At 36.8% G+C, this 11,547-nt stretch overlaps 1 protein-coding gene across 1 annotated transcript in view; it reads right to left on the bottom strand.

Annotated features, from left to right (window-relative positions):
• Mkln1 (muskelin 1) overlaps positions 1-11,547 on the bottom strand; it is a 123,474-nt gene that overhangs the window by 33,096 nt on the left and 78,831 nt on the right. Inside the window, exon 10 of the mRNA XM_059257014.1 lies at positions 2,816-3,040. Coding sequence (XP_059112997.1) covers positions 2,816-3,040 — 225 coding nt within the window. The remainder of the gene's footprint in view (positions 1-2,815; positions 3,041-11,547) is intronic.

Raw genomic sequence — 11,547 nt, 5'->3', positions numbered from 1 at the left:
ACTCTGTAGAGTGGGTTCTCTCATTCACCTTTACAAGGGGTCCAGGGATTGAACTCTGGTTGACAAGCTTGAGCCACAAGCCCTTTTACCCACTGAACCATTTCATCAGCCCTCATTTCTTCCCTGTATGCAGTTCTTTCAGCTGCTCTTACCATTTGGTTCTCACACTGGCATTTTTCAATGTATACTTTGTAGTTATCTTCAGTTTCAAGCTTCATTATGTTGTTAAACTGTTGAATGCTGAAATATAATTCTTACCTACTTTTGTATGAAGGAAAGTATTTTTTCCCCTCTATTATTTTCTTTGAAGTATTTCTCTAAAGATCTGGTGCTTGTTATTGTTTATAGTTTTTCACATTTAAGTGAGTTGGTTTTCCTTGGACCCAATAGCTTTCAGAGAGTTCTTATGGAAGAGGGACAGTAGTGTTGAAGGAACCTGGTGCTACCGAATAGAGGTGTGTTTCTGTAAAGCTATGTCTTGTCTAATTCTGAGATCTCATTTGGTTTAGAGATAGTCTATCTCACGGTGTCTTTTTAAAATTACGGTTGTCTATTTTGATTCTGTACGTACATGCTTATATGCCAGTGTGTGGGCATGCATGTGCCAGTGTGCATTTGGATGTCAGAGAATAACTTGCAGGAATCAGTTCTTTCCTTTCATTCTCTGAATGCTGGAGACCAAACTTGGAAACAAGCACCTTTACCCAATAAGCCATCTCGCTGACTGGTCCTCAAGATTTGAATTTCCCTAGTTCCCTGGCTACTGCAAAAGAAGCCAGTGTGCCCAGCTGCCCAAGTGTTTCCTTTTTAGAACATACTGCTTTCTTAAACGGGCTGGGCTTTCCGACCCTGCTACAGGTTAACGCCCTGCTTCGCCCTGCGGCTGCTCTGCTCTGGACACTCAGGAGTCCGCTGTGCCACGGCAGGGCTCCCCTGAGGCTCACGCTCTCTTCTTTGCAATGTGTGGACTCAGTACACGGACCAGGGTTTCTGTTGTTTGTGATTAAACTTACAAGTAATTGTGAGCTTTCTCTGGCTCCTAGTTTTTCTGTATATGTGATTTACATACTGTTTTTAAAATCCTTTCTGTTGGAATTCTTGCTGTTATTGAAAACTAGGCAAAGCAACAACAAGTAAAGTTTGAGAGCTAAGCTGAGCTAAGCTGCCATATGCTCACCAGAAATACAAGACTCTGAATTTCAATTTTTTAAATGTTAAAATTCAAAATGGAAAAATAATTTTTAAATGTGTCTTTATCTTCCCCTTGTTCTTCTAAATTTTGAACATGAAGTATTAAACCCCAAAACATCCTGGCACTACAAATACTGTTTGAAGTGTCATGAACACAAGTTAGTAAGTTCTAACTTACAGCTTTATTTGCATGAACTTAAATGTGCACTGCAGGCTTAGACTGGCGCTGCGTACTCAGCAGCACAGAACATAACTGCTTAGCTGAATCAGGACCAAATTCTGGTTTCTTCCCCTCCATGGTTCTTTCATAGCATGGGATCAGTTGAAAAGTTAGATTTATTTATTTAATAGTAGCCAACTTCCAAGGAGCATCCTGTTTTATTATGCAAGACAAACAACTATTATACACAACTGTGTGCCACAGCCAGACTATCCTTCAGCTATCCTACTTTCAACCAATACAAGTAATTTTTGTAAAATTCAGTACTTTTTGGTAAAATATTAACAATTTTTAATCAAAAGGATAAATTGTTCCCTAACAATATGACCCGCTGACGTTATGTTCTTAGATAGCCAGATTCAGCCTAACTTCTTGGACTTCTTTTTCCTAGAACACCACTGAGGATACCAGGAAGGAGCATGGCTGTGGAAACTCAGCCTTAAAGAACCTGTGTAAGTAAAGGACCTTAACATTTTTATTTTTCACCTACAGTACTTGATAGATGTAGTTCCTCTTCACCATTCTTCTATACCAGTCATGTATTAACAAAAACATGAAACTAGGATAATTTCAAAGCAAAGCAAAACAATCTATAAAAAAAAAAACAATAAATAAAGGCCTGGGATTCAGCTGCTATGTAAGACCTAAGGCTAAAGCTGGAGCAGCACAACTCTATCACTGCCTCCTACTTCCCCAGCAGCAGACAATGCTAGCTCACACAGTAGAACAGGTCATCTCTCCTACACTCTGAAAGCTGTGCAAACAGGTTAACTAAGTAAAACTGCTTATCTGAACAATTCAAAGCAGTTACCGTTTTCTTTGACTATGCTAGGGATAATGAAGAGAGGTACAGCCACAGTAATTAAAGTGGCTTCCACACCACTCACTGTTTAAACTGTTTTGTCCATAACACCATCACATGCTGAGTTTAAACTTAATCTAGAATGTGCCAAATTTCTACATAGCTTTGTAACAAGTTTCTGATTACAAATAAAACAAAGCATATTTTAGTCTAACTGGAAGGAAAGCTTTAGATTTTAAACTCATTAGCAAATGATTTTAAATTTCTTCCAGGAAAACAGAATAAAAAATATTAACAGGGTAAGTTGTAATTGTTATAGTTAATATATATTTATAAACCTCTAAATTTGTTTTTCCTTGCTTCATCCACTCCCTACACTAAAGTTTTAAATAGATTAACAATTATGTAAATATTAAGATTAATGGCTTAATATTTCATCCTATATCAAACAATAAAAAAATGTAAGAATAACCTTACACTTCCTGAAATAATTATCTTCATTACCTACCAATAGCACATCAGTTAGATAACACCATATAAGCATCTAAAGTAGATCTCTAAGAGCAAAGAGTACTCAGCACTAGCTACTTCTACTCTCATGAAGTGCATCCAACCTGATGATCAAACACCAGCTTTGGTCCACCATCAGCAGCAGTGTCTTCACTCAGTAACATCCAGGTATTGGTGTCAATGTCGTAACGGTAGAAGTCACTTTTCAGAGATTTGCTGTTCCTCACAGAGGAATCCAAGTAGCGGCCCAACGTGTAGATCTGCCTCCGCTGGATGTCAATGCACATTTTATGGCACGACCTGGCACTAGGACCATTCTGGAGAGAGAAGGGTGGGAAGAAAAAAGGGTGTCAAAGAGCAAAGAGCAGAAATGCTCTCTTGTGTTCTAGTTCATCAAAACTCATGACAAGGCAACTACTATGGCTCTAACACTAGACTGATAACACATCTCTAAGCAAAAGAAAGCAGTGGAAGACATAAACTTTACCTAGAAATGTTTGAAAGCTGCCAGGAAAAAGCTATGAACTATTTTATACTCTCTGGCACTTGTTTGAACATCCATGGTGTCATGTACCACATTGTGTTTTATATGCCTTGAACACAGTTCAATCCCTATCGAAAATCAAGTTTAAGGCATATTGTATTTTTAAAAGTATTGTGAACAAAAAAAGAAATTTAAAAAATGTGCATGTAGGGTCATATGAATGTATAAGGTGTGTGCTCATCTGTGTAGGCCTGAGGGTAGCCTCAGTTGCCTTGGGTTGACTGTTATTCACCAAATCACTCTAGCTTGTTTCAAGGTGACATAAAACTTGCCGGCACATTTTCTCAATTAAGATTCCCTCTTCCCAGATGTCTAGTTTTGTGTCAAGTTGACAAAAACCAACCTGCACACTTGCTAAATTCTGTTTACATTATTACTGTGGATAGATGTGTTTCACTGAATCCTTACAAAAACACTATAAGGAAACCATTATCACTATTTCACAGTCTAAACTACTTGTCTAGAATCAGAAAACTAGGAAGTGATAATGATATCTAAGCCCCACTGTAACCAGATTTAAAAACATTATAAAACTCTGTCCTTTTCACTTTGATAGGCAATTGGTTTTTTTCCTCAGAAGAGAGAAATAAGCAAAAATCTAACTAATAAAATTATATGCTCATGACTGAGATGACGAGAAATGGGAAGCTAGGAGACTGGGTGCAATCTGAAGGAAATAAAAAACCACCATAAGTTCCTGGAGCAAGACAAAACACCAAATAGCAGTATTATACGAGAAGTAACATAATGTAAATAGCTTGGTTAAACGTGGGACATTACACAGGAAAAAGGCTTGACATTAGTAACAGTAACTGAGAAAATAAACCGAGTGCAATTTATGCTTTCATATTCATACAAATAATTCTAAGACTTACGTTTTAAGGGTTTCTTTGCTAAGATTCCATACATAAAGTAGAAATGTTATTTAGGGGAAAGTTTCTTTCATGATTAGGTAATCTCAAAAACAAAGATGGAGTTATATTTCCATTAGTATGAAATTTTAATTTTTGAACGAGAAAGACCTCTTGCTTCAAAGTAGCACTAATACCATTAAAATGACAAGTAAACTATACCCCAGGGAGAACAAAAATTAAAAATGAAGATTAATAGAATTTAAAATAGAAAACCAGAGCTAGAAAATGTTAGTTTCTTGGTTTGTTTTTTTGTTTTTTGTTTTTGTTTTTTTAATAAAAGAACTTTATAACATCAGAAACAGACTCAGGGATATTACTAAAGAATAACAGGAATTATGAGGAAAATAGCGTTTACTAAGCAAAACAAGTACAATTTGACAACAGCTAAGTGTAGGTAGAAATTTGACAAATGAAATATACACATAAAAAAGACACAGTCCTTGAGAAAATATGACCTACCAAATGCCATGAGACATGAGGTAAAAATGGGAAGTCCTTCCATCTAAAAAGTGAATTTATCATTCAAAATCTTCCTATAACAACAGATTCAGGTATCTGCCCTGGTAAATTTTACCAAGCATTCATACAAGAAATTACTATTAATTTTAGACAAAAAAAATCAGAAAACATGAAGAAAAGCTTCATTTTGAACTCTGTTCTATTCCACGTCTAACAGAAATACAGAAAGATTTTTTTGACATAATTCAATACATGTTTATGGTAAAAAAAAAAAAAAAAACCAACAGCAAATCAGGAAAAGGAAGAAAATGCTTCAATCTGATAAAGAATGAAGACAATATGAAGCCTAGCTTTCACTTAATAGTAACACATAAATGTTCTACAACTAAGATCTGAAGTCAAGGATGTTTATTCTCACCACCTCTACTTAACAGTGCTCTGCAAGGTCAACCTGGTGACATGGGAAAGACATTAGAAAACACAGAAGTTAAGAGGAAAAGAAGAGAAAGAGTAAATGAGGTCTTTAGCCATACATATCCACTTAACTATAGTAAGCGGGTTCAGGAAAATGGCATAATACAAATGAATGCCTCTCTCTGGTTCCTTCAGGCAGTCTATAGGGTCAAAGTTCTTTTATGAAAACACTTAAACATTTGTCTCTTCATTCTCATTCTCTATGAACACAGGCAAAAGTTCCCAGAGGCTACATTACTTTTTGCACACTAAAAGTCTGAATGCAGAGTAGATGTGATTCAACTATTTCCACTATCTTCTATTACATCAAACATTAGAGATTTTAAAAGTATAAAACAAGGTCATTTTGTGTAGAATGGTTGTCTCAAAAAGCATTTGTGTAGTTTCTGGAGTTCCAAGTTCATGCAGAGGTTTTTTTCATGGACTATATAGGGAGAACAATTACAACTACTCAAAGTATGTCTATTCAGCTGGGCATAGTGGCACATGCCTTTAATCCAAGCACTCAGGAAGCAGATGCAAGCAGACTTCTGTGAGTTCGAGGCCAGACTGGACTACATAGTGAGTTCCAGGACAGCCACACCTACATTAGTGAGACCCTGTCTCAGAAAACAACAAAAAAAATCCAAATAGTATATTTATTCAAAAATTATGATAAAGATAGACATTGTCTCAAAATTTAAAAAAGTATTAAAATTGAAGCAAAATGGAAATAAATCTGTTGCTAATAATACAACATATGTTAAGAAACAATCAGAATTGTGAGGCTGCCATTGATTTTGACACCTTCTCAATGTTCAAGACTTTTCTGTTGAGACTGAGAGTGATAAGAACAAATGTGTTTTGGGATATCATATATTAAAATATGCCAACATTTAGAAGTGAATCAGTATTTTTCAAATGACCAACACATAAGTGAAAAATCATGTACAGGTTTTATAAAATCCATTCAATGAGCAAACAGGCCAATGGATTTTAACACAGCAAATACAAAGAGCTATGTGATATGGTCTACATGACAAACTACCATTACAAAACAAACATTTGTCTATTTGGGACATGAGATCAAAAAAGCAATATGCAGTTGCCTGGAAAGGTTGATAAAGATTCATTCTCTTGCCCCAGGTACACCTATATATGGTCCAATTTTCTTTATTTTTTTTTTCATGTAAAACATGTCCTAAGAGAGTAAATATATAAATAGAATCTAGCTGTCCTTGACTAACCTAGTCATTATCAATATCTCTAAAAATCTAAAACAATGCCAATTTTGAAAACAGTTATCGTAACAAAAATACATATGTAGCATGAATCTTAGAGAGTCTTATTAATAAAAACAAATCCGGGCCAGATATTGGGGTGAACACTGGAAGATCAGAGAGATAGAACAAGCCACAGCTAACCTCACCTGACCAACTTCTCAGCTGGTCTTGTTTCTTCAGACTGGAAACTTCTATGTCCTCATCCCAATGGCTCTCAGCTGAACTGTGCTGCTCAAAACCTAAAAACTTAACCAGCCAAAATGCTTCTAGTTTCTGGTCCTCATGCCTTATATACCTTTCTGCTTCCTACCATCACTCCCTGGGATTAAAGTCTTGCTTTCTGGGATTAAAGGCATGAGTCACCATGCTTGGCTGTATCCTTGAACACATGGATTTCTGCCTAGCTCTGCCTCCCAAGTGCTGGGATTAAAGGCGTGTGCTACCACTGCCTATCCTCTATGTTTAATATTGTGGCTGTTCTGTCTCTGACCCCAGATAAGTTTATTAGGGTGCACAATATTTCGGGAAACACAATACCACCACATACATACAACTGTTTTTGTAAATTAATTAATTTTAAAGGTATTTCTGACACAGTGACTTTCAATAAGCATAACCCAAATAAATTAAAAAAACACCAGTAAGCTTTTTTTTTTTAACATACACAAAGGAATCCTACTACCTACCCTAAGATTTGAAAAATCACTAACACAAGTAAAATCCAGTAAGAAGAGCCCTGTCTAATTTCTTATTGCTCAATAATCCTAGGGATGAAGTCAGAGCTGTTTAACAAAACAAGAGACACAAATTAAGTGTGTGTGTGTGTGTGTGTGTGTGTATGTATATGAATGTATGTATAAAAGACATTTCCTAGCACTCCCTTATGAAAAGCTACATCTTGGCCTTTCCTAAGAAGACATCTCTTGCTATAAAAATACTGAAGGTGAATCAGGTTTAGTAAAAATGCTTTTCTTTGTACATACTTATAGTGCCAAGAAACCCAGGCTCTTGCACAAGGCAAGTACTCTACTACTGAACAACATCCGTAGCCTTTCATAATTTCATTCTAGCTTTCTTTTATTATTAACTACTTTAAAGAACAACTCAAAACAATAAAAATGTACTTGCCTAGCTACATAAACAATTATTTTCTCCTTAAGAGCTCAGGCTATTAGCTTTTGATCTCTAAATGTTTTACTAGACATATGTCTAAATAAATTCAAGTAATTAAATCAATTTTTGCTTCTTGATTATATATCATGCTTTTAAAATGCACACCTTGAGACATCATCAATAACAACCAATATCTATACTTACTGGTACAAAAAACTGTAACTGCACAATATTAGGAACAATGGGCTATTAAACTAGGGCAATATTACCTACCATTCACAGATAGACCAATTGAAGATTTTTAGGCATTGTCTTAGTCACTGTTCTACTGCTGTGAAGAGACAGCATGACCAAGGCAACTTTTACAAGAAAAAAGCATTTAATCAGAGAGCTTGCTTACAGTTTCAGAGGTTTAGTCCATTATTATCATGGAGGGAAGCATGGCAGCATGTAGATAGGTGCTGGAGAGGTAGGTGAGAACTACATCCTGACCCACAGGCAGAGAGAAAGAAGAGACAGAGAGACAACGACTCTGCAGATGGCATGGGCTTTTAAAACCCCAAAGTCCACCACCAGTGACATATTTCCTCCAACAAGGCCATGCTTCCTAATCCTTCTAATCCTTCTCAGACAGTGCTATGCCCTGATGACTAAGCATTCAAATATATTAGCATATGGAGACCATTTTTACTCAAATCACCACAGGCATCTATATGACGGAACAAACTATAATAAACCTGAGCTCCAATACTGAAATATTTTATTATCTTCAAAGTAACAGAAAATGTTCTCATAAAAATAATCACTGTGATTTTCAACTTCATTTTTCATATTACAATGTATATATATAGTATAAAAAATAATCAAATGAGCTGGGCACAGTGACGCATGCCTGTAATCTTGGCACAGAATACGTAAAGCCAGAAGAAGGGAAACAAGCACAGCCCTGAATTTGAGGCCAGTCTGCCCAACCTAGTGAGACAATGTCTCAAAAACACAAAACATCAGTACTACTCATAAAACCTCACATCTGGGAACCCAATCTCCTGAATTTTGTATTTATCATTCCTTTGCTTTACTCCAATACCATCTTTTTATTTAATTCACCTTATCTGATCACTTACAAAAGAATAAACATATCTATTACTTCTTTAAAATACATAAACTCTAAATAATATGCTTCATGCCTATCAGGAATTCAGACTCTAGGTGGGAAAACAAACCAGTTTCAGGTGAAGGTGGGTGCATTAAAGGAGGTTTAAATTCTGCTCAGAGAGCTTCAGAAAGGCTATATTGAACAAGGGAAGTCTCAATTAAACGTTAAAGAACATATAGGCTGAAGCTGGAGATGGGAGATCTCACTGAGAACACGGGGAAAACATTGGCAAATGAGACAGGCGAAGACATTGTAAAATTGCAGAAATGGTCAGTGCGGTTGGTCGTCACACACAGTCAGGGTATATGGCTGCATGAGAACTGGTACTGTCACTAAATTAAAGAAACTGGGATAGATACATTGTTTTATTATTGTTTTGGCCTTTCCCCCATACTTTCTTATATGGATACCTTTTAACATCCCACCATACATGGACTCTGAACTTAAGTTATCTGACTCCCTTTGACAAATGAGACAGAAACAAACTTGGTGGAGTGTTCATGGCCATTTCATCCCCTGGCAGCCCTGCCTGTAATTGGACTTTCTTTTGGGCCACCAGCTCATTCACAAATAATGACACAGAGACTTCTTATTAATTATGAAAGCTTAGCCTTAGTTTAGGCTTGTCCCTCTAGCACTTTAACTTAAATTAACCCCTATTTTTGTTAGTCTACGTTCTATCACAAGGCATTACCTCTCTTCCATCTTGCACCTCCTGTGTCCTCTGTGTCTGGCTGGCAACTCCATCTTTCTTTTTTCTGGCATCTTCTCTGTCCCCAGAAGTCCTGCCTAACCTCTTCCTGCCTAGCTATTGGCCATTCAGCTCTTTATTAAACCAATCACAGTGACACATCTTCACACAGTGTACAAATATCCCACAACATTTGCCCTTGCTCTAAGAACAAGTCCCAGGTAGCCTACAGACTGGCAAACGATTAGGTAAAGCACACCCTTGTAGTCTCAGCTGAAGCAACCTTAAACTAGCCAACAGCTGTCTCCCAAATGAGTGCTCCTACTAACAGAATGACCCAGCCAACCTACTGCCTCACAAGCAAAGAAATGCTTACTACTATACAACATTAAAGTTCTATGAATGACTAATGTTAAAGATAACTCAACAGGGATCAAAGCTAGATGTTTCTAAAAGATCATTCATGACGGGCAGCGGTGGCACATGCCTTTAATCCCAGCACTCAGGCGGCAGAGTCGGGCAGATCTCTGTGAGTTCGAGGCCAGCCTGGTCTACAGAGTGAGATCCAGGACAGGCACCAAAAAACTACACAGAGAACCCTGTCTCGAAAAAACCAAAAGACTATTCATTTACTAATTTTGTTTACTTGTTTAGAGGCAGGGTCTGGGTGTGTGGCAGAGGTTAACTTGGAACTTCCCATGTACACCTAGCTGGACTCAAACTTAAGGCAACTCCTAAGATGGGCATGCATTTTTGTAATTCCAGGAAGATGAAGAAGTATCACAAAGCAAGGCCAGTCTAGGCAATTTCCTAAGTTGGGTAGAGTAGGGAGTGAAGAGGGGAAGGAGAGACAGAGAAAAAAATAGCATGAAAAGGAATAGAGATGAAAGGACATTTGAAATGCAGTATTGACATCAATGGACCTTTGGCATAAATTTGATACAATCAATGAATACGGAAGATTTTAAGATGAACCCTAGGCTTACTGGGAGAATAGTTAAAGATGTAACTAACTCAATTTAAAATAGCTGAGAATAAATAAATTAACTGATTTTAGATATGTCTTTGTTTTTGTTGAGGACAGAAATAACCATTTCAAAAAATGATACTTCAACACTGGAAATGGAAGATCATTTTTATGTACCTGGGATTAGAAAAAGAAATCAGAATTTCAAGGTCTTACGGAAAAAATAAGTGCTACCTAAATGACTAATCCTTGGAGCAGACTGAGTAAGAAAGAACTCAATTTTCAAAGACTGAAGGAGGGATTGGGGATTTAGCTCAGTGGTAGAGAGCTTGCCTAGCAAGCGCAAGGCCCTGGGTTCGATCCTCAGCTCTAGAAAAAAAAAGGCAAAATAACAAAGACTGAAGGTACATCTCCAGATCTTTTTAATCTGCCTCCCTAAACAAAAATAAGTGGGTTTGACTTAGGTCTTTTTCTCTTTTGCTTGCTTTTTTTTTTCCAACCTACATTCTGAAATAGCTTAGATGGAGAATACATCTACAACAATTTTGGGGGAAAGATGAATAATATTTGCTTTTCCCCTGCATATAACCATGTAATTATTTAATTCAAATCCATAAATCAAAGCTATTTTCATTATAGAAATGCTTCATTTATACATATATAGGCACAAACACAAATATATGTATAGATACTATTTTAATTAAAATAAATATCACTTATGAAAACTGACATGTATAGCTTAATGATGAGGATTAATTCTGAGAAATGCATTGTTAGGCAATCTCATCATGTGCCAACATTCTATACTGTCTCTATATAAACAAATATGTCTATAATAGCCCTACACAATATCTTATGAGCCCACCACATGGGCATGGGACTATCAATGGTTATAAACTATTATGCAGCACATGACTGTATAATGAAACAGTGAAACACTGAAGGGTCAAAATAGAGACAAAATGGACAAATGAGACAAAGGGCTGGAGAGATGGCTCAGCAGTTAAGAGCACTTGGTGCTCTTGCAGAGAACCTGGATTCAGTTCCCAGAACTCACGTAGTGGCTCACAACCATCCACAACTCTAGTTCCTGGGGATCCAATGACCTCTTAAGACCTCTGCAGGCTCCAGACATGCATGTGATGCAAATACATGCATGCCGGCAAAACAATAACAAACAAACATATTTTAAAAACCTAGACAGTGCAGAGCTAAAACATCCAAAGCATGCTTTTCCAGAGGAA

Source organism: Peromyscus eremicus, chromosome 3, assembly GCF_949786415.1.
Source record: "Peromyscus eremicus chromosome 3, PerEre_H2_v1, whole genome shotgun sequence".
Lineage (NCBI taxonomy): Eukaryota > Metazoa > Chordata > Mammalia > Rodentia > Cricetidae > Peromyscus > Peromyscus eremicus.
The sequence above is the reverse complement of the archived record's forward strand: the minus strand, read 5'-3'. Positions and strand labels throughout refer to the sequence as shown.